This window comes from Nanorana parkeri, unplaced genomic scaffold (assembly GCF_000935625.1).
Source record: "Nanorana parkeri isolate BGI_ZX_2015 unplaced genomic scaffold, ASM93562v1 scaffold2111, whole genome shotgun sequence".
Lineage (NCBI taxonomy): Eukaryota > Metazoa > Chordata > Amphibia > Anura > Dicroglossidae > Nanorana > Nanorana parkeri.
Window position 1 is genome coordinate 184,911 of NW_017308379.1, and position 24,672 is coordinate 209,582.

Below are 24,672 nucleotides of genomic sequence, written 5' to 3' on the forward strand. Positions count from 1 at the left end.
GATGATCACCACTGCGCAGTCAACCTCCTGCACAGCAACTCGAAAAGCTAGATTTTACAGCCGGGAGCGTGCAGCGGAGACAGAAGTAGGTTTTTGCCTCTTTGGTAACTTTTTTATTTTTTTTAAATGTTTTTGCATATATGTACTGCTTGTTAGCAGTAGATACTGTATATGTAAAAAAGTGACTTTAATTCTACTTGCATTGGCCTAGCATTGTTCTATTTAATCCTTGTTCGAGGAATCCCTGCTGTTTCTTTTGTATTCTGACAGAGGCCACCGGCTGCTGTCCGAATACTCGAACAATGAGATGCCGGCTGTTTGATTATTTTCCAACTGGCTCCTTCGTTCAGCTGATTGACGGCTGAAATTTGCAACATGGGTGCTGCTGTCGGCATCCCTCAATCAGCTGATCGAAGGAGCTGGTTGGAACATTTTCAGAGATCCGGACGAAATTCGCATAATGTATGGTAAGTTTAACAGTGGGCATGCAATCAGATCTGCCTGAAAAACTGAAAGGTGGGCCTGATCGGAATGCCTGCCTGGAAGGGGCCTTAATGCGACGTGCAATGTGTGAATGGGGGCTAATGTGCAGGCACTGGTATGCGCTTTTCAATTGCATTGCAATGCAACTTTGTTTTGTCTTAACCAGTTGACATCCGCGGTGTTAAACCCCCTTCCCATCCAGGCCATTTTTCAGTATTCAGCGCTGCGGTACTTTGACTGACATTTATTCTGTCATGCAGCGCTGTACTGAAATGAATAGATTTTTTTATTTTACTGTATGCTCTTAATATGTACTGCAGCTCATTGAGATGTACTACAACGTGTGAGAGTGTGCTATGGTTCCCAGAAATGCAGCAGCTTCTACAACAATGCTGCTGGTCTGAATAAAAGCTTGCAATCTGATTTCTTTAGAAAGCAGCCACAGCCTCGCTCTGTGTGTGGAAGCAGTGGTTTCTCTGCAGAGGTGTGACACGCCCCTTGTTGAGTTAGGCTAGCCATACATGTCAACAGAAGGAGAAAAAAAAGTACTATAGGAAAATCTCTGGACTGAAGGTGAATATTGCAGCAAAACCTGGTTTTGATTTTTTTATCTTTCAATGGCCTATTCATTGTTACGTTGTTATTTTTGGCTGCTATATGCCAAGGACAGGCATCTTTCATCTGTAAACCAAGTTCATGGCTGTGACCTTGCATAATTGAGCTGCACACAATTACAGAAGTACCATGGTATAAAATCACTTCTGTACATTCATCCAATGCTGAAACTTAAAGAACTATGGGGTAAGTGTTTTTCCCCATAGTTCTCCTAAGGATCACGGGAGGACATATAATAACCTCCTCCCGTGAACCAAAGCTCAGTATACCGCGAGCTGCAGCTCGCGGTATACTGAGACCACCGCAGCCTGGACGGATCCCGACATTACTGTCGAGAACCACCCAGCTGCGTGAATGACAGCTGGCTCTGCCTATCTACAGACAGAGCCAGCTGTGCCCTCCACTGTCTGTTCAGCCAGTATCATTGTCACACGTCGGCTCGAACTATGAGGTTGAGTGAACATCACTCACCTCATAGTTCTCCTTTAAAATGAAACTATAGTGCATGTTTCAAGGTTTTGGGGCTCTTACCATAATGTGCAAGTATGCATAAACACCTTACCACACTGTAGCACACATACCAAGTGCTGTTTTTTTAAATATTTTTTCTTAAATGGTGTGCTGGTTCTTAAATTCTTTCGCTGTCAGCAATGTAAGGCATACATCACTGGCAGACTTCTGTTTACCTGTGTAAAGTCAATTGACGGCTTTACACTGAAAGTGATTCTGGCAGCCGAGCTGCCGCCAGGTCGATTCCATGGGCTCCCCCTACTTTGCTTCCCAGGCTCCACTGCCCCTCCTGCGGGCCTGGGACTGGTATCATGGGTGTCATCAGGAAGAGAGACCAGCGAGCATTAATTTGCTGTTCTCCTCCCCGCCCGAATGGAGCCAGAAGCAACGCTGACTGCATCACTTCCAGCTCCTCTGCTGTAATTCCCAGGCTAGCTTTATTCTACAAAGTCTGTAGGGTGCCCCCTAAAGATTCTGTTATGGTAAGCTCAGAGTCCCTGCCGGGTTTTACAGATCTCCTCCGAGAATCTCAATCAGGACTTCCAGAAGACCCGCCAGTACCTCTGATGGTGCTCATAGGAGCTCTGCCATTATTTCGCATGGCTCACAGAATCCAGGCCAGTATGGTTAATGATAGTCACAGATTCCAGACCTGGACATCTCAGTGCCCTGAGGTAAGGCTGGGCGTGTCGCCTCTGATTCAGAGGGGTATTTAAGCATTAGCTTCTGCAAGGGGCTGTTGCTGTGTCTTTAACCCAGCTTCCTGCATGTATAAAAGAGCTTTAATACTATTGCTTCCCGTTTTCTGACTCTGACCATTCTCTGTCTGCTGTCCGCCCTGATCTTCTGCCTGGACCCAACTTAGTTCTCATCTCCTGCGGTGTCACCATAACAGATTCATAAAAGACCCTTATCCAAGCATGTAGCCTGGATTGCCAAGAAAGGGGAAAAATTGTGATGCTTGAAAGGTCCAGTTTGAAACCAATGCCCACTCGCAGCGGGTTAGAGTTTTTTCTTCTTATAGTTCATTAGCCTTCCAGCTTTGCTTTGGCATCGTTTTTTCCATAGCATTAAATTATATTGCATGTAAAACACACTTAAATGCATCCAAGATGCAATGCACCTCTTGAAGGAAAATTAATCCTAAATGTGTCATAAAAACTGTTTCACGGAGTGTTACTTGTGGAATAAGTGGACTCCAGATTCATATCTACACTGTCATCCCACATAGCAAGATGGCAGCACATACTCTCTTCTAATCTGAACGGCATAATTTTCTGGTTCCACAGTAACTGATGGGAAAGTCTGGTAAGTAATGCTCATACAATCACAAATTATGAGTTAAACCACATAAATGGTATAATAGAGTGGCTGTAACTAATCCACGAAAGAGGTGATATGTGTCAGTGGAGGAGCCAGTTCAGGACAGGATCATCTGCGGCAATACATTTTCTTGAGTAAGAAAATCCTTGTGTGTTGCTATTTCTCCCTTACTATTAAGGCTGGTGGACTTGGTGAACCATATGGTTTGCACCTAGGGCAAAAGACTTATGAGTCTTGGGAGTGATGAAATTCTCTTTTCATGTAATTTTTTATCTCATGTGTAGTGAATAAAGAACCACGTGTGGTGAATGTGCAGACAGACGTGACCTAAATGAACTCCACGTGGCTTTTTTTCCTGAACCCTAACTACCAAGTACTTTATTATATCTTTAGTTAAAAGGTTAAACATTACCTAAATTCACAGCGCAGAGTTGCAAACTCAGTAAAAACACATAAAACAGAGCTCAACCATTCACAAAATGCTATCTAGGAAATAACAGACCTTTTCTAAGTACATTTCAGGTTAGCATGCTGGATTCAAGCAATATATTTTCTACAAATTCAGATATTTATAAGGAACATGCTCTTCAAGAAATATCTGCATAATTTGTAAGATTGAAAGTAGAACAATGTGGTTATGAGAGTTTCTTTAGACATAAAAGAATCCAATTGCCTACAGTTAGACCAGGGATTGATTTTATGTTGTATGTTCCCCCAGTCCATGGACCAATGTCCCCTGGCCAAGTCAACTCATCAGGTTGTACCTAGACCAGTTTCACCTGCATTACTTAACAGTGGTCATCTGTGTATAAAAAAAATAAGTCCCCAGGAATCATTGTATTACGATGATCCAACTAGAGCCACTAAACATTTTATAAAAGCAGCAAAAATGGGGACTCCATAATTAAAAGTAGTCTGGGAATAAAGAGGATTCCATCATGTTTCTACATTCAGAAGAAGTCCTTTCCAGAAAGGAATTTGTGATGTAAACTGAAAATCAACTTTCAAGTAGAATGAATGCCAACACCGAGTACCGATACAGGTGCTTCTGCTGGTATGGAGCCGGCTTCTTGAGCAATCAGGAAGCTGGGCGCCGAGTAATGACCCCACCTCCTGGCTTCCTGATTGGCCTGGAAGACGGCTCCATGCTGATTGGCTGGAAAGCCGGCTTCTCAGCCAGACAATCAGGAAGGCGGGTCATTACTTGCTACCTGGCTTCCTGATTGCCGGGAAGCAAGCTCTATGTTTCCCTATGGCACTGCTGGTCAGAGGAAATCTTTAAATACTCAGCACCGATACTGATACTAGTATCTGCATCGGTGCATCCCTAATTTTTTAACATTACCTATGTGGTGGAGAGGGTAAAGAGTGCTATATGAATAAAATAAACCAGGCTTCCATTTATTTGAAAATAACGTGACAGCACAGACAAATTACATAAATAATTTTATTTACAAACCTTAAGAAAAAAATGAAATAAGCACTAATAAATATTACAAATACAAAATTACCTTCTTATTGCACCCAGATCAAATATGCTGCAAAAACATGAAAATAGCAAATAGTTTTAAAAAAAAGTCAAAAAAGGTTTGCTGAAAGCAATCAATCACTTTGGTTTGTATCACATTTCAAATTCAAAATCTGGCAACATTTCACAATTGCTCATAAATGGCTCTATTTATAAACCATCTGCAGGGCCCTTCGTCCTGCGAATATCTGTGAACGTTCGTTTTGTGCGAATAATGGCCAAAAATGTACTTTTCAGGTTCATTGTATTGTGATGTAGCACTGCACTATAGCCACTAGATGGAGCTGAGGAGCATAGAAAATAAGTATTCCATTCTATTTCCGTTCCATTTTGAACATTCGTTTTTGCCATTATTCACACAAAACCAACATTTACAGATATTTATAAATAGACCCCTAAGAGTCAAGTAGTCTTTTTAGCCCACGGCATTACCAGCTAACTGTGTACTCTGCAGCCAAATTTGATTACTTTTTGCAACTAGATCAGCTGTTTCAAGCTGTCATTTTCATGGGTTTTTTTTTATTACTGGGAGTGAATAAAACTACCATGGAGCCAATCTGAAAACAACTTCAGCATTTCAGCAGGGCCCATTCACTTCTAGGTAAACATGTTCAGCAAAAGGAAAGATTAAACTTGATCAAAGTTAAGTCAACGATCACTGCTCATTCTAAACCGCTGTGGCTGGTGGAGTGTAGGTTTTCTGGGATTTCTGATTCACTGACATCAGAAAAAGGTGAACTTTTGTGACCGTTTTGATGTCCAGCATCCTCAGAACAAACCTTGTACGAGGCCACAGAAAGATTTCTTTTTGAAGATTGCCTTCTATCCTTTCCGCTAGATGAATCTTTGGACTTTTTACTTGCACTACTTTTCCTGCTTTTGCTGGAATCTGAAGCAGAGCACTCGTTACCAGCTCCTTTCTTTTCCGACAGGTAGGCTCTCTTTAAACCATCTGTATTCTGCTGTTCAGAAGGCATCGTGCTGTTCTTGTGTGACTCCAAATCCTTTATAGGAAGATCAAACTCTTTGCTCTTCAAGCTGCTGGCGTGAATTTTATCAGATTCACCAGGAGGAGGGAAGGCTGCTGCAGCCATGACATGGGATTCTACGGAAAGACTTGGAGGGGGGTCTTCCTTATCTCTTCTCTGTGCCAGGAGGGGAAAAAAAAGGAATAACTTAAAGATCAACTCTGGAAAGCACAGTTTATGTGTAACCCAGCCACACAATATAAATACAATAACATTTCAGAAGTGCAATGCTTTCCCTGAAAATAAAAACATATACTGCACCCACAAGTTATATTAAAGATTACAAGAACTAGAAGCTGTGATCACTCCTCCTTAAGGTATGTTCAAACTAGCCTCCTGCATTTGGTTTATTTAAATGCTGGAGAAATGATCTGGGTAGTATAAAAAAAATGTATGCTTCCTACCGCTGGTCCTGTATCGTGTGTGATGATTTAAAAGGCCCACCCACGCTTTGGCATTGGGGAAAAGAAGGTTGGAGTACCAGCTGTCGCGGGACCATGGGTTAAGTAATACTTTGTATTAGACAAAACAAGCATTACCTTCTTCATATGTTAGGAGGTAAGACCTATTTTTTTTTTTTTTACCAGCCTGGGAGTTCCACTGTTATACTGTTGCTGTATTTTGACATGTCACAAATTCATGAATTAAATTAATGTTACAAATTAATTTAAAAAAATGTGTCAGGGTTCACCCAAACCAGTATAGGGGCACAGATTTCAGTTAAGCAAGTTGTGTTTTTGGTGTTTGCTGCAGCCTGAACCCTTCGACCCCCAACACCACAACTAACAAACATATACAGTATATCACATACATTGACTACCAGTACAGCTTACAAAAGGCAAAATATAGTAACCTGGTATTGGAGTGCTTTCAATCTCTGCTACACATTTGCTGAGCCATAACATATGGCCACCAACAGTTCACATTTTCTATAATTCTTCCCCATGTACCTGACTGGGGGAACTATACACAGCAACTATAGTTTTTTCACAGAAAGAGTTACTGTTTTATCTAAAATTAGGATCACATGCAACCAGTTTAGGTGCAGTAGCATGAGTGTGTGCTTGTCTTCCATATTCATAGAAGAAACAGCTTCAACAGTTAAAGCAGATTTTGTTTTTCGGGATTTGAGAAAAATGATAGTGATGATGAAATGATCAACCATTATCATCATCTGAAATATCCTAACACCATTTCTGATTACCCGGTCAAGTAGGAAGGTTTTTTGCAGGTCATTGTGGGTTTCAGAGGAGGATGGTTGAGCTTGTCCAATTGTTGAAGACATTTGTGGATCCCCTGGCAGGGCAAAGTCAGACTGTTCAATGCCTGCCATACTGGCAAGCTGGCCCAAGCTGAAAACATAAAAATATGGATTTTCACTACATTACTGAATTCTATTAATGTTATTGTAAATTCTATGCACAACAGAAACTCCAATATGAATAAAAGATGTTTAAAAAAAGATAGATACATAGATAGGAGAGGCTTCAGCCACTTTTTTGTTTTATTTTTGGATTTAGGCCCCATTCACACTGCGCGAAAAAGCATTGAATGGCAGCAAAATCCGCTCCAAAAAGGGTCCTGCTGTAGCCACACACGGCCCGCGACAGCAGGACCCTTTGCCCCATTGCCAAACATTGGAGCGCGATATCGCGCGGTAAATAGCCGCGATATCGCGGGAATTACCGCGCGATAAAATCGCTCAATGTGAACGGTGCCTTAGAGTTAGGAAGAGTTAGAATTTTTGTCAGGTATTTGTTACTGTCTATGTGTATGTTCATGAGACTTTTACCTTGGTTTCTATCCCAGTGCACACTTTCACAACCTGACGCACAAGGTGTCAATTAAAAGTAGTAAGGGGAAAATTACTCAAGGGGAACACAGCAATATTTTAAAAAATAAACTTGAACAAGGTTCTAACTTTTCCGCACTCTTCTAAAAAGTAGGGTTTTTTTTTACGGTTTGTTTCTCCTTTGGGTAGGTTTTTCCCTTACTTCCTGTCCCAGTGACAGCCAGGCAAGAAATGAGAGAAAAGCTTTAAAAATGTGAATACTGACAGCATAATAAGTGTTAAAGTTTCATAAATCCTTTTTCTGTTCATATTCTTGGGGGAGGCATATTTTCGCATATGCCGGCTCTGCTTCCTGCTATGTAGTAATCTATAATGACTGTGTTTAACACAAGTAAACCAGAAAGTTTTGAAAATAATGCAGATGTGGTCAAACATCAGAGAGATTAAGCGACATCACCAGGACCGAGAAAGTGCCTGGTGATATGGGGGGCAGTACAAGTAGCGTCAATGATTGCATATAGTAAAAATGCTGTCCATCTTATGCAGTACATTCCACATTCAAGCAATTAGTCACGACCACATAAATCTGTTTGCCCCAAACAATAGGCAGTTAGTAGCAGGTGTAACTACTGAATGTTGAGCTTCAACAGCAAACATAAGGCTGCCAGAATTATTTGGCTTTTGGGTGTTTCCATACTAGTTTTTTTTTTATTATTGTCTGTTCACCAATTAGAACAGACTAGAACCATTGTTAATAACGCAAACCTATAGATGTTGAAGTTATTATTTTAAAATGTTTAGATTCTATGAGCATAATTAACCTTTACCGTTTACCCCCTTTCACAAAAAAATCAGCTCTGCATGCTGATATGAAATCATCTTGCATACATTAGTTAAACATTTTTCTTTTGACTTCAATTACTGTTTTTCCACTTCCTGGTCCTCTTGGGCAAGCGCCCCAAGCATTGCATTCTGGGAAGGTTACATCAGTAGGGCATTGCTAGGAAATCTCATCTGTAATTTCAAAAGGCATTTTCCTCCCCTGACATGATGTGCATGGTCACATGTCCTAATCACATATCCCAGAGTTCCAGGAAATAAAGGGAGATATATTAATCTGCCCTTAGTAAAAATGGCCACATTGAGAAAAATGGGGAGTTAACTAAAAATAATTCATGCAAAGAATAGAAATCTTCCAGTTATCTATAAGTATGTGTTTGTAGATTGCCATTACTAAAGGTGTATTTGTTGGTTCAAATCATCGGCTGGTTCAAACCAGCTACGGTGCGTTCCAGCAGGAGTCGCTACTGGAGCGCATCCCAGCCGGCTTCCTGCGTTCAGGGGCGGGAGGGGGTGTGGCGGTGCTTTGAAGTCAATGGCACCGCAGACACCCCCCGCACCAGGGCACATGGCATATTAGTGCTTACGTTTTGGTCCAGTGCGATCTGAAACAATGTAGCATGCACTATTTTTTCAGATCGCACTGGACCGGAATGCAAGCACTGATGTGCCACACGTTCCGGTGCGGGCAAACGCACCGCCACACCCCCTCCCTAAACACAGGAAGCCGGTCGGGATGCGCTCTAGCAGAGAATCGTGCTGTAACGTACCAGAGCTGGTGTGAACTGGCCCTTAGGGACCAGGGTTGCCAACTGAGCACAGCCATCCGGGTTCCAGTACAACAATAGACAATTATGTTGAGGTTTTATTACATAGAAAATCTTCACTTTTTGAATATACATCAAGTTTAACCCTTTCGCTGCCAAGGACGTACGTCGTACGGAGCTACAAAAGTGCTTCCAGCTGACAAAGGGTTAAGTTGCGTACTGGAGCCTGTTCACACTGGACATTTGAGGTAATGCAATACATTTAAATTGCACCTGAACAATGCACCCGCTGCAGCAATCCCTATTTTTCCATGAAATGATGTGCGCTACAACCTATTCATTTTGGATGGGTCGCCTAATGTAGCACACCTTAACGCACAAAAATGCATGCATTGCATTTTGGTGTAACTGGGCATTTAGCGTTCAAACAGAGGTAGAGTTAAATGTTAGGATCAGGTTGAACATTAAGGACAGTTTATAGGTTAGGGGTGCTTGGGGACACAGTTTATGTTTGAAGGATTTTCTGTGGAGAAAAGCATTATAAATAGAGATGCATTTTTACTTCATTCCTAAGGAATCGCATTGTCAGGGTAATTTCCACATTAGGCACATCAGCTAATTGTCTGTAGTTGATCATATCTTGTATTAGTAGCATTTTCCACCAGACACATCAAATATTCAAACAGATTACACAGAAGACCTGACATGCACTGTAAGCTGGCTACAGCACTATTATCCAGCAGAGTTAATGAATACCATCATTAGGTGCAGTCAGAAACAATAAAGTATCATCAGGGTGGGTTATTTCTCATGCAGTTACTGCAGTCAAGCACTACCTGGCAGAGAGCTCCCTAGCAAACATAATACAAAGTCAATTTATATTCCTCAATGTTTTCTCTAGTCTTCAATATGTGCATTAATAAAATGGCGATCTTATAAACTCACACACCAGCAAGCATGCAGAACCGCAGGATAATGTGAAATGTACACACTAGGGGTGCATAAATGTATATGACAGGGTCCATTAAACAAATTCCTTATTAAGCTCCAGACTCTCCAACCTCCATGTAAAAGGCAGTCCAGCAAATGAAACCACAGTTCTAAAACAATAACTCTGCAGGATACCACTTATTTTCATAGCAATATCAAAACTGACGATTCATTTCTATTCAGCATCATTTGACCTATCCTGTAGCTACCTGGACAAATCAATGATAGCAGCCAGAGTGTAGCTCTGAACAGTCTCCTGAAGTCGGTCCCCCAAGAACCCTAACCTTAGCATCAGACTGAGACAAAATTCCATTAAGTACACAGTCAACCAATAGCAGGTGTAGCTACCATATATGATGAAATAGAATTTGAAGTCTGAAAAATGTGGGTCTGTAAAAGTGCAAACAGCTTTATTGTGCAAAGGGCGATGGATGTAATCACACACGCAGCAATGTGGCCTTTCAAAGATCACATCACTTTCGATATCCTAGCAGATGTCTGTCCGCATCCAGTGGTGGCAATGTTCTGTTATTAGAGGCCAAAGTCTAAAATAAGCCTTATCTACATGTAATCTGCACACATGTAGGCACCTGTGTTCTCGTACATCAGATCTAGTGCATCAACTTTCTAGAGTATTGAGTGATTAAGGGAGGTATAAGGGGTGCCACATCCCACATCAGCACATTCTAATGTAACATGCAACTTCCTAGAGCAAAATAAGCATAAGTAATTAAATCAGGTCCAACTGATGCTTGTGCATTAAATAACATCATACAATTACCCTGCATCTTTCAAAAGATCCAGGAAAGCGTGGAATTTACTGAAGGATCTTTCTATGCTGTCAAGAACTCCTTCATCCTCCAAAAGCACAGACGTTACCGTTCGCGTCTCAAGTGCTTCTGAAAGAGTGTGATTGATTTGTCTTAATCGGGTATTTTCAACTTCCAGCTGAAATAAAAAAAAGAAGTCAGAGGAAACAAAAGTGAGGATCCAATATTTTTTGTCATAGGTCGTTATGGATTATAAGTTGTACGTGACAGAGATCTCACCTCTTTCGGAAACTGCTAGTTCAGAACTTCTGATTTACAACCAGGACAAGCATGCAGCAATTGACAATGATAGACAAGTCATAATTCTTTATCTTAATGACCCTTCTCCCTTTATTCTTAAACGTTTCACAGCATAAATAACTAGCTGATCATTATCTCTCACACACTAGCATTACGTCAATGAATGGCAAATGGCTTCCTGGGGTGTAATTCATCTTGTATCTCTTTACAGCTTGATTAGCTTAAGAATACGTACATTAAAAGCAACACTCTCATATATTATAAGAAAACTGCATGGTGTATAAACACTGATCAGCCATTACATTATGACCATTGACAGGTGCAGTGAATAGCAGTGATTATTTTATTACAATGGCACCTGGAAGTGGGTGGGGTATATTAGGCAGCAGGTAAACATTTTGTCCCAGAAGTCGATATGTTGGAAGCAGACAAAGTGGGCAAGCGTAAGGATTTGAGCACCTTTGACAACGGCCAAATTGTGACGGCTAGACAACTTGGTCAAAGCAACTTCAAAACTACAGTCATTGTGGGATGTTCCCACTTTGCAGTGGTCAGGCCCTACTAGGTCCAAGAAAGGAAAACTGGTGCACTGGCAACAGGTTCATGGGTAGCCAAGGCTCAATGATGTACATGGGGAGCGACGGCTGGCCTGTGTAGTCTGATCAGTAAAGCTACTGTAGCTCAAATTACTGAAAAAAAGTAATGCTGGCTCCAAAAGAAAGGTGTCTGAATTTACAGTGCATCGCAGTTTGTTATTTATGGGGCTGCGTAAGCCACAGACCGGTCAGGGTGAGATGTGCTGGAAAAAAAAAGTCTGATCCATGGAGGCCCCCACCTCACAACTTACAGGACTTAAAGGATTTGCTATTAACGGTCGGTGCCAGATACCACAGCATACCTTCAGAGGTCTAGTGGAGTCCATGCCTCAGCAGGCCAGGGCTGTTGTGGCAGCAAAAAGGGGACCTACTCAATATTAGGCGGGTTGTCATAATGTCATGGTTGGAATGTCATTGAATGTTTGGTCGACGTTTCAACAAGACACTGCTTGTCTTTCTCAAGATACTCAGACAAGAAGCGCTTTGTTGAAACGTGGACCAATATATTTATTTATGTTGTTACATTACAAAACCCCTGACTGCCTCTACACATTTAGATAAGTGTGAAAGCTGCTCAGGTGCACTCAAGCCAAGTAGATACAAATGGTCCAGTGGAAGAGGCACTCACAGGTCTTGTAATGTAGCAACATAAATTTATTGGTCGAAATTTTGTCAAGCACGACTTGTCTTTCTCAAGATGAGAGTCTCAAAAAGACAAGCAGTGCCTTGTCGAATAATACACTTGTGTATATGTCCAAAGCAGTTATACAGCCATGGGCCTTGCCGATGAGATAAGTCAAAGCATTTCAATAGAGCTCAGTCTATCTTTATCAAGCTCCGTCGAAAATGAAAGGCGGATGCTTTAACTCACCTCCGCCAACAGACTCATTCTTCTATAGCTACTCTACGACTCAGTTTTGACTTCCATTGGTTCATGTGTTTTTGATAAAGTGGTGACTGATTAGAGCCTCTGTCAGTTTTTATTGAGATTCACCCTCTCCATTTGTCCTGGTGACCATTTTTACTGAGACAAAAATGATGGGAAATCCATCATTTTAAGTTATCAACGGAACAAGAATAGACCAGAAATTTCCAAAGAGGGCACTTGTTCCAGTGACAACCAAGAGAAGATTCCCTTTTACTTTGCAGAGATATTCTCTCACTTTCTGTTGCATCTCACTGGCTTCATTCAGACTTTAATTCAGCAATAAGAATGATAACAATTGCTTTTATAGAGGACAGTCATTTTTATGACTTGTGAACCGAAGCTAAATATGTAACCAGCTGTCTAAGAAACTCACTTACGGAGGAAATCTTCATTCAGAGGGCAGCTGTAATCTTTGCCCTCCACCAAGTTTTCTCTAAGTCACCCTGAACAGTATCTGCTAATAAGAGAAAAACTGCTGTGCTGGTAGAAAATCCTCAAACAGCAGCAGAATAGCCACTTTCTATACTAAGGCAAATGTAATTATGCAACAAGGTCAGAATTTTTTAATGTAAAGACTGTGGATATTACTAATGATAGCAATAAAAAAAAAATAATAATAATACATTACCTCCATTATCCTGTCATCAGCGCTTAACCTTGCTTTCCTTTCTTCTTCTAGTCTTAGCTGGCATTCCTCCAATGCAGCCTAGTAAACAAGAAATAGGCGCCTTTAAAATACTTTAAGAATTCAAGGAATACACTCAGTGGCGGAACTACCAGGGTGCAGAGATGGTTGGTATACACTAGACCTATACAGCAGAGAGCTTTTCTTTGCAGTCAGTTGTCATGAAACTAGCAGCACACACAGTTTTCTAGACCTCATTCAGCCTGTCTGTATTTTAGGGTCACGTTATCATTATTGAAAGTAACCTCTTTAATTAAAATGATTGATAAAATAAAACCAGGTGTGATTAGGGAGCAATGGGATGCAACTGGGCTTGTTCCAAAGATTGCAAAGGGCATCTGTGTAGAAAAAAGGGTAAATAGTACTAGGATCAATCACCCTAACTGTATGTATAACGCATGTTTTCATGATGCCCCTTAGACCACTGTCTGTGTGGCTGCCGTGCCATTGACTTCAACACACCGACACGCTCCCTCCCGCAGGAAGCTGGCCAGAATGCGATACAGTGCGTTCCAGAGACTGACCGGATCTGGAACACACTGTTTATGGTGTGAACCGACACTTTGTCAAGATATGTTGGTAACAGCTATGAGGGCCGGTTCACACCATAAACAGTACGTTCCAGAGCAGTCAGCCTCTGGATTGCACTGTTTATCATTCCGATCGGCTTCCCGCATCCAGGGGCGGGATGGAGAGTGGCGGTGCAGCAAGGGAGTATGACTCTGAAAGTATAAAGATCAGAGGATGTGGGCTAGCTGCAGACGCTCTCAATTTCCTCTGAATAGGCAAAGTTATAGCATCTCTTTATTGCTGAGCACCAGGCGATAGAAGAAAAAAAATCTATTTTGGTTAGGCTTTTAATAAAAATAAAATAATTAAAAAGTAAAATACATTCCTGAATCTGACTTGCCAACATTACATTTTAGACCGGGAAAAGGATTGTCAGCACTCTAAGCCAAATCAGAGATCTACTGCAATGCAAGATGCAGTCATTATCTCTTCCTGATCATTTATACAGGGGGAAAAAAAACACAGGGATGACCTCATCAGTCTACTGTTTCTCATTATCCTATCAGGAGGCTGGTGAGCAAACTTTATATGCTATCTAGCAGGGGTGTCTAAATAACAAGGGTGGTTGAACATAATTTACATATTTTGGCAGGTAAAACAGCTCATGCACTTCAACTGTATATTTAGTGGTCTGCAAGGAGTTTAGCCTTAACCAAAAAGAGGAGGACATGTATATACTGAAAGTATGCTACCTGCAAACGCTTGTAGTTTCTCGCATCCCTCTTCTCTGGAGTCCCAGACACCCTGGATCTGTCAATGATAAGGTCTGCAGAACCCTCAGATTCATCACTGTCACAGGAGCTCTCACTATCCACAGACACTTTCACTGGACTACCTGTCTGATAACAGAATATAGAAACATTCCATAAAGACATATTAAACATAACAAAGACATATGCTCATGAAAGGTACCCAAGACGAACCATTCAGAAAAAAAATTATATAATTTATTCATTCATGCAATCATTTCTCTATGGGAGTACGTGGCCGTACGCTCACCCGAACTGCACATCCATGCGGGTCTCTGTAGACAGGATGGATCGGAGCACAGACACCCGCACAGATGTGCAGTTTGGGTGAGCGAATGGCCGCTTATTCCCATAGAGAAGAAGTCCTTCCCGGGAGCGGCCCGATACGGCCATGCACGCCGCACGGATCTGTATGGGCCGGCTCTTAGTAGTGTGAATGAGGACTAAAGGTTTGCAGGTACCGTACATCTTTTATAATGTAATAGCGTTCGCATGTACGGCCAATACATGACTCACTGAGGACTGTTTGGTGTACAAACTTGCTAACACATCAAACAATACTGTTGTATTATTTAATAATAATAATTAAATGCTTTAATTTCTAAGTAAAATATTCTGTATAGTGGCTATACAGTGGCAGATTTGGCTGCTAAACCTAGGGACCAGGTATCATTATCAGCTTGGGCATACCACTTGGTACCAAGATTATGTGAGGGGAGATAGACATGACTGTATGATGACCCAAACAGAGACAGTTCTAATATAAAAAGAATTAACAGCACTAGACATTGGACATCCAACTGTTGTTGCTCTAGTACAGAAAAGGCAATGGAGGAATTGTTGCAACATAACCTAGAGAAAAAGTTTAAATGAATACAATGTGTAGGTATCCTATATATACAGTACATCACAACCAAGCAGTAACGTTATGAGTAGGTAGCTGATACAGTCAACCTGCATTCATCTTCTGTACAAGCCTACCTTACAAGCTAAACACCCCTGTCTGCCAGGATCCTCTCCCTATGTATGGCCCTAAATCTGTGCCTGGAAAAATGCAGGCTGGTGCATTTCATGGTTTCAGCAATGCCCTCACTCTGAGCCAACCGCAGCCCTGCCCACAGATACTGGTGCATATTAAAGAGGTGTACAGCAGAGTATCATGTGACACACAAGCACAATAAAAAAAACTACTGAATCTGGCTGCAAGTCAGACAATCCTTATTGCCTGGACTGGGCTTTAACCCACTTGCATAGCTGTCTGTGCAGCTTTAGCAGTTTACAATTGTTCATCATTTTTAAACATCATATCAAATGTCATTGCAATGAGATAGGCAATCAGTCTACCTAAGAGCTGGCAATAAGGATTGTCTGACCTGGGTTGTAAAAAGATAAAATATGCATAATTATGAATGCAAACACAGAATGCAATACTGGTGTGCTACTACAAACTCATAAGTAACATGTAAACAGTAAATTACACAGAATATGGAGGGGGGAGAGAATTTAATAAAGGCTTTGCGCTACTTTTCTGGCTCTATTTTTTAAAAAGGACCACCAGATTAAAGATGATAAAGCTGGTGGTAATTAAGATCAACACTGATCTGGCATACAGAGAGATGCCAGTGCTCAGAGTGGGACATATACTGTATGTGCTAGAAAGCGGTCATGAAAGTCATAGTTCATTGGTTACCAGCACACCAGGCTGCCAGTGTCCTGGCAACCAATTATGCATCCCCATTCAGCTGCCTGAAAGCCGGGGTGCCGGCATCCTGGCAACTAATTATGCATCCCCGGCCTCATTCAGCTGTCAACTGGGGAACTTTCTGGTCCGCAGCTGAATGGAGCAAGGGATGTGTAATTGTAAACAAAGGGGCTGGGGATGCTGGCTGATGTCATTACCCAAATATAACCATGGCCATTAGGAAGGATAAAGATGACAGCCCTGAATTTTGTGCTATTAAAAATATGCAGCTCCCAAATCGTTAACCCAACATATTTAAAAGTGTGACCCTTAAAAATATATTGGCTTCAACAACATTGCTAGCAATCAATATATTATCTACATGTAAGGCAGTTGGAAAACCTAGACATTTGGGTCAGCTGCACATATGACTTTAAGGGTTTGGTTTACACTAGCCATTGAATGCATGGCCAGTGGTGAGTGCTGGCATAAACAATGATGATGCACTTTGTTGGAACTTTGTTAGAACTTTATTGAAATGTCACAAGTTATACAAAGTAACATTTCACTCGGTTAAATTAACCGCAGCGATGGTTTGCATTGCAACACACTGCATGCAGTACACCACCACAACACTGTGGTCCTAACACATCTGGTGTGAATGAGCCCTTTAGGATTCACTTTTGAATAGCATATTATGAGGTCCTAGGAACTTTCTCAAGGCATAAATGTATTAAATAGCGCTCGCCATTGGTTGTGGTATGGCCTTATATTTTTCCTGATGAACTGCTACTGACCTCTAGTGGTAGCAAGTTCAACAATCACTTCTCCTAAGATCAGAAAATACAATGGGGGGAATTTATCAAAACTGGAGCAGACACAATCTGGAGCAGTTGCCCATGGCAACCAATCAGCATCTCTCTTCAGTTTGCGCAGGTAAGACTTGAAAATGAGACAGAGATGCTGATTGGTTGCAGTGCAAATTTGCTCCAGATTTTGTCTGCTCCAGTTTTAATAAATTCTCCCCAATGAATGTCTAGGAGATGGACTTTCAGCTGGCAGCCCCCGGATTAAAAGTATGAGGCACAAAGAAGACCTGGTTACGTTTATTAAATGCTCTTTACCAATTACCACCATTAGCTTGTTGATAATAGATAGAAATGGAACTGATTTGCAGATTTATGAAACGAATGATTGGCAATGTTGCACTTCAGTCATCTTATTTGTTACCCTATTTTCTATGCAACACTAAGGAAACACTTTTACGTGAGATACCATTTATCACCTTCCCCAAGCTGCCCAAAAAATACCCAGTAATCCATGTTTTATTGCACATGTGACACTGCTTCTGCAACCTCACAATGCAGCACGGTGGCAATCACCAGGCCTGAGCACTGACATTTTGAGGCAGGGCGAGCATAGTCCTGTGTAAGCTTCAACTTGATCAGAAATCTTAGGCAGTCTGGCAGCAAATAAGTGCAGCGTAGGAGTGTGGGAAAGGAAAGTATTTGCTGCTTATTGAGGTCAATAATAAACTGTCCTCTCAAATCGAGAAAGGGGATAGATAAGCTATTGTCGGATCGCCAAATATTTGGTGCACAGTAAAAATGCTTTTTTGGATGCACTATACAGTTCGATTTGAAGGGTTTGAAAAAGAAAGATGCAACAATTTCACCAATTGTTAAAAAAAATTCCAAGTGCAGCTTTTCACACAAGAAGTCTCACGATCTGCCCCAAATAAAAAATGGTTCAGAAAAATGAGTTTGGCAACATTTGGCACAGTAGGGGTTTGCAGTAGTGCACCAAGATGATGATGTTGCAAGACAGGAACACATTCTACTATGCACTGCAAAAACTGTCAGGCTTGGTTTATGCTTCTAAATGCTCAAAATGACGCACGTTCACGCATACGCGTTTTGATGCATCTGTCCTGTGTCCATTGAAACAGTCAATTGAAGTAGCCAATGAGACTTCAGCAAATAAACACGTCTTGCATTTACACGCGTTTTAGAGGTTCAAATCACTTGACTTTTTTCTCAACGCAGCTAAACTGACTGCCGAGAAAAAGCATCTAAGTGCAAAGGTGTCAATAGATCCAATGGAGGTCATTTTAAGCACTTGAAGACCGGGGTGGTCTTCCATTCTATTGTGGTATTCCATTTTTGGTGTCCAGGCCATTTTAAATGTTTCAGCGCTGCAGTACTTTGACATTTATTCCGTCATGCAACGCTGTACTAAAATTAATTTTATACCATTTCTTTTGGGACAGATAGAAAAATTTAAAAAATCGCAAAAAAAATACCATCCCCAAAACTGGCCGTATTACCCAATTTTTGGGTAAAATATAAAAGACGGGGTCACGTCGGGTAAAGACCAAACATGTCAAGCCTTAAAATTGTGCACGCCCGCGAAAATCGTAAAAAAACTACCATCCCCAAAACTGTCCGTAGGCGACGATTTAAAAGCGTTTACCATTCATAAATCTAGTGTTAACAGACTTAGGCCTAGAATTATTACTCGCACTCCAACATTCACAATGATATGTAACGTGTGTTATGTACATTCATTGTTTTCACACATTGGTGCACCGGACACATGTTCACGTTTGTATGTGCGTGTATGTGGTGAGCAGGGGACTTAAAAAACATGTTTTACTGTTTTTTTTGATATGTGACTTACTTTTTAAAACTTTTGTTTTTTTTACACCTAACTTTATTGCCATCACATAGGGGACTAACAAGCCCCTTATGTGATAGCAAAAAGGATATGACAGATACTCTTTATGGAGACATCATGGGTTGATTAGAACCCTAATGACACCTAGGGCCAGCCGTTTGAAGAGACTACGGTTTCCGGCTCATGCGCGCAAAAGCAGCATGGGTGAGGACGTTTTAAAATGCCCACCCGCATTCAAGAGTGTCCCGGCCGGCTGTTTATTTACAATGGTCAGATGGGAAGTGGTTAAACGCATATATATGCATCTAATCGCACCTAGTGTGAATGTAGCCTAAGACACTAGATGACAACCAGACTTGTGAACAGGATCAGATACCTGAAACGTGATCCAACTATAAACATGCTTCATGGATGACGGATATGTATATGAAGCATGGAAACAGTCACACAACCCTGGTGTATGTCTGGGGAAGAAGACTGCCTGAGAATAGCCAACCCAGCTGCCTGCTACTTTCCTCACAATTGGCTGATTTATTTGCTGCTCCGTACAGAAAAGAGGATTCTCTCTCTCTTCATACAATATCAGCCAGGTCAGGCAGTCAATACAGGTATATGTGTAGCTTCAAGAAATCTCTGAAATATCATCCACATCATACCATTTTCCTAATTGTATTGACTGCTGTGTGTATAATGCAAGGACACTGCATATAACTGTATAAATTATTTACCTGCATGGGAGAATATGGAATACAGTCCAAGGACATTTCTCTAAAGATAAAACAAAAGTACATTTTATTGAATCCATTTCTTTTTTTTAACAGACAGCGACATAGTAGACATTTACAGTCATAATATGATCTTGGCAAAAAAAGAAGACTTTACAGCAACAGCAAGAATATAGGCGTGTTACACTTAACCACTTGAAGACCGGGGTGTTTCACCCCCTTCCTGGCCAGGCCATTTTTCAGTATTCAGCGCTGCAGTACTTTGACTGATGTTTATTCAGTCATGCAACGCTGTACTGATACGAATTTCATACCATTTTTTGGGGACACATAGAGCTTTCTTTTGGTGGATTCTCGTGTGCGCGCTGAGTGCCGCACACGAGAGGGGGGGAGGGGCAGGACGTCTTAAGATGCCCTCCCGCTCCTAGCAGACTTCCGTCTGGCCGTTCACAAACGGCCATGGACGGAAGGTGGTTAAAGAGGACCTTTACCCCTTTAACTAAAAATCAGCTCTGCATGCTGATATAAAATCATCTTACATGAATTACTTAAACAAACATGTTTTTCTTTGACTTACAATCAATGTTTTCCCACTTCCCGGTTGACTGAGACACTAGTGATGTAGCCCTGGCCTCACAGATGCATCCTGGGAAGGTTACATCACCAGTGCCTTCCTATGAAATCTCCTCCGTAAACTACAAAATCTGGGGGAGGTATTATTTCCCTTGAGATGATGTACACTGTCACATGTTCCATAAGGCAGACCCAGAGTTTCAGGAAGTAAAGGGATATGGATTAATCTGCCCTTATTAAAAATGGACACTGGGAGAAGAATGAGGAGGAAAAAGAAAAATAAGATATGCAAAGAATAAAAAGCTGGCAATTATCTGTATCTGTTTGTAGATTATCATTACTAAACATTTCTAAATGTGCCTTTGTTGTCATTTTTAAGATAAGGGTGAAGTTCCTCTTTAAAGTACTGAACAAAGCAGCACTATAATACAGACACTCCTCAGTTTACGATCGGGTTACGTTCTGATAAACCCATCATAACCTGATCGTGTCCTAAACTGAAGAGTGTACTTTTGTGTACTGTATTGCCGCAGTCGGCAGCAGCCAGTACACAATGGGGATCAATAGCAAGACTGCTATTGGCTATTTCAAATTGCAATAGCAGGCTGGCTATTAAAGGAGGAGGAGTCCTGAGAGAGAAAGTTCTCTCTCAGGTCCGCTTCTGCTCAGTGGACGGGTGCAATCTCTAGCCTGCTATTGGCTATTTTAATTTGAAATAGCCAATAGCACTCTTGCTATTGATCCCGGTCGTTTACATTCACCTGCCGACTGCGGAAGCTAGCCGGCAGGTGAATAGGGAAGTGGAGCACCACGGGGCTGGTTGCTTGAGAGTTACGATTTTCGCTCACTTTTGTCTATGCGTATTGTTTAGAGGACTTTTTTTTTTACCTGATCCCTGCTTCTGCAAGCTCCAAGACTAGCATCCAAAGCCTCCCTCCCCTCTGATCCTTGGGTTTGTGGTCCACTGACCTCTTCACATGTAATGCAGAGCTATGAGCCTTACATTAGATGTAAGTATGCTGACGGACAGTCCACAAGCTGGATAATAGGGAAAAGAGGTGAGCGCTGGCTGCCGGATCAGAGATCAGGTAAGTGAGGCTGCCCATACATTGTGAATTTTTTCTCGTTCAGCCCTGAGGGACAGCTTTACACAGTTCTTTACACAATACCCCTAGATAAAAATAAGCAGTTGACCCTTGCAGTGCGGGGGTAGCCCCACTGCAAGAGTAGTTTGTTTTTTCCCCCTGGAAACAGGCTTAAGGCTATGTTCACACCATGTCCGGACCAGATCTGCAACCGCAGTCCAGTGCGTTTTGCAGCGTGTTTACCGCAATTTTGACGCTTTTTTTTTTAAGCTTAAAGTTGGCTTTCAGGTGCAGTCCAGTTCGTTTGCAAGTGTTTTTTATGCGTTTCCATGCACTCCAGACTAGAGAAAATAAGACAAGCAGTATTTTTTGGGGGTCTGGACTGGAACAGACTGTGATGGTGTGAACAGAGCCCAGAAATACCATAGTAATACACTGGAATGCTTTTTTGGTCGGCAACAAACTGTTCTGGTCTGGAAATGATCCGAACGTGGTATGAACAAGCCATTATGCTTGTCAGAGAGAAAGGGAGAATGCAAGCATTCATTTATGCACAGACAATTGAGAGTTCTCCTATCATGCTTTATGGATATCTACTCTTGCACTCCGCAATATTAAATGATCTATCACAAAACACATTTATAAAAATGTAATAAATCACCATCAGCAACCCACAAAAAAAACAAGACAATGTTGTCTTCAGAACACATGCACACATTGTGGCTGATTTACTATAAATATACAGCATGCTCACTTTGCAATAGCAAATCAACTCCAATTTCTCAACTTTTGGAATCAGTGCAGCCAATATTTGATGTAAACAAGAAAGCGGATTTGCTGTTTATACTAATTGTAGGCTGCATGGACTCCTAAAGCTAAGAAATTGTGTGCATGTGTTCTACAGGCAATGTTGTCTTATTTTAATGGGTTGGTGATATGACATAAGATTTCTATATCTTTACTAGATCTATAAGATTTACTAGAGATTATTTAATAAAGAACGTTTGATATGGACTTTCTCTTGGAGTATAAATCTCCTATGAATCGAGTAACACTTCTGTGCTGCCATTTTATATTATGTTTTGCATTTTTAGGTCTGCATTTGATGTGAGCCAACGGCTCATTGTAAAAAGGTAAACAAACTCTGGATGTAATACTTCGTGGCAGCAAAAGGGTTAAAAAAAAAAAAAAAAAAGCCCAACTACCTAAATATGTGTTGCCAATTCTACATTAGGAGAGTGGACAGTTTTCGAGTTGAAGGATGCCGTTACCTGTGCCTGTTTGCCCTCTCTGCAGTTCTCCAGGGAAGAAATCCTTCGACTCCTGGAGGCTTCGGTTGTGGAGCATAAGGTTCCTTGGACATAGATTTCCTTCCAGAAACAAAGGGCTTCTTACTACCAAATCCTGCAGAGAAAAGTACAGATGTAGAAGGGTTGCAGGATTTAACAACATTAAAGATTACAGGCATATTATGGTAAAATCGTAACATTACATAGCAAATTACATAATATCCTAAATATTTCTCAAAAGGGTCACTTAAAGATTAAATCTATATATAAAATGGCCACATATTTTATAATTTTATATGAAAAAATTGTTTCATAGATGTCCAAATGCCTCACCAAAACAGTATTTTAGTGACATTGTATTTCTTTTGCAAAAGTTACAAAACTGAACATAGAGAACTTCCACTCTAAAACCCAATGCACCCTTCATGTGCAATAACAGATTTGGAGTCAAGGACAGTAACTGAATAGATATTATGAATGAAGTTGCATAGCAAGACAACTTTAAGGGCCAGTTCACACCAACTGCTGTGCGCTCCAAAGCGGTAGCTGCTGGAACGCACAGCAATCGCACACTAAACTCCCACCTTCGTTAAAGGGTGGGCGTGGCGGTGCATTGAATGGCACTGCAGCCTTGCCCCCCCCCCCCACCCGCAGTGCGAAAACATTGCCTGCGTTACTGTCCAGTGTAAACGCAAAAACATAGAGCATGCACGGGGGGCGTGACTGCGGTGCCATTGACTTAATTGCCCTGCCACACCCCCTCATGCCCCTTAACGAAGGAGGGAGTTTAGTGTGCGATTGCTGTGCGTTCCAGCAGCTACCGCACTGGAACGAAACGCAATTGGTGTAAACTGGCCCTTAAAGAAACATTAACCACCTGCTGTCCAGCCGTTGTAATTAAACGGCCGGGCAGCGGCTTCTTGAATGCCGGTGGGCGTTTTTTAAAAGTCCCATCCCGCCCTGCTCGTGCCCGCAGCGGGAAATCAGCCTGGAATGTAAACAGCCAGCGATGGCTGTTTACATACAAAAATTGCATCCATTACGTCGCACATGTTACATATTGCTGCGAACGTCGCAGAGCAATAATTCTTGGCCCATCAATCACCGACAACACTAAACTGATGAGCAGTAAATGCTTTTAAAGCATTGTCTATGGCCAATTTTAGGTATGGTAGTTTTTGCGAGTTCGCGGGCGCACGCAATTTTAAAGCTTGACATGTTTGGTGTCTATTTACCCGACGTGACCCCGTCTTTTATATTTTGCCAAAAATTTGGGTAATAATGATTGTTTTATAACATAACGTAGGGAAAACAGTTTTTTTCCCCGAAATTTTTTTTTTTCCCACTATATAATGAAAAAAACCTAAAACCCCGTTGGTGATTAAATACCACCAAAAGAAAGCTCTATCTGTCCCCAAAAAATTGTATAAAATTAATTTCAGTACAGCATTACATGACGGAATAAATGTAAAAGTACCGCAGCAAAAACACTGAAAAATGGTCTGGACAGGAAAGGGGGTGTAAACACCCCAGTCAGCAAGTGGTTAAAAAAAAAAAAAACTTAGAGGGAGTACAGCAGACATGATCAGAGAATTCAGGCATGAATGCCCTTTTGTTCTTTGCAGTCTGCCCTGCATCACTCCTTACCCCACACCACACCTGTACATACACACTTGCTCCCGATTCCCTTATGCAGCCTGATGTGCCCCCTGCATGGTCAGACAGAAGGGCAGATGACACCTCCACACTAAAGCTACGACATACGGATCGACATTCCTGCTAAAATCGGGTGAAATTCAATCACCTAATCTCCTTGACAAAAGTAGATCATTAGATTGACTTATGTCAAAGGAACATGCTGGAAAATTGTTGGCCGAATGGTGTCTGCTGCCAATCAGCAGAAAGTTCATTCATCCATGTAGCATGAATGAAGGAAACGGTCAGATTTTTCACTGCAATCCTATCCAGAAGTTTTGTGAGAAAACAGACCAGCAACTAGACCACGTAACTTGAAAACCAAACTGGATGAACTCCCCAACCGAGACACGGTTGCATTAATTCCTCAACAGCATTAGCAATGCATTTATAGTTTTAGTTGTTGGCTAGCGTGTTTATTTTTTTGTTTCAATTATTCCAATAATGACTTCATGTACCTAACGTTAATTATGA

General features: G+C 41.4%; 1 protein-coding gene across 1 annotated transcript; it reads right to left on the reverse strand.

The window, feature by feature from the left end:
• Positions 1–5,061: 5,061 nt before the first annotated feature.
• LOC108800718 (centrosomal protein of 78 kDa-like) lies at positions 5,062–22,682 on the reverse strand. The gene is made up of 7 exons (XM_018572706.1): positions 22,486–22,682; positions 19,560–19,599; positions 14,418–14,564; positions 13,099–13,176; positions 10,658–10,824; positions 6,692–6,839; positions 5,062–5,604 (listed from the first exon to the last, which is right to left on the reverse strand). The coding sequence occupies exons 1-7, from the start codon at positions 22,680–22,682 to the stop codon at positions 5,122–5,124; spliced, it is 1,260 nt and encodes a 419-aa protein (XP_018428208.1). The 3' UTR covers positions 5,062–5,121.
• Between the last annotated feature and the right edge of the window lie 1,990 nt (positions 22,683–24,672).

What these genes read in the sequence shown, in the direction of transcription:
- LOC108800718 (XM_018572706.1), bottom strand. Translation starts at nt 22,682, where the DNA reads ATGCCTGTAATCTTTAATGTTGTTAAATCCTGCAACCCTTCTACATCT. An exon ending in TTCCATATTCTCCCATGCAG is followed by an intron (nt 14,565 to 19,559) that starts GTAAATAATTTA and finishes TTCTGTTATCAG; the next exon opens with ACAGGTAGTCCAGTGAAAGT. An exon ending in AAACCTTCCTACTTGACCGG is followed by an intron (nt 5,605 to 6,691) that starts GTAATCAGAAAT and finishes CTCCTGGCACAG; the next exon opens with AGAAGAGATAAGGAAGACCC.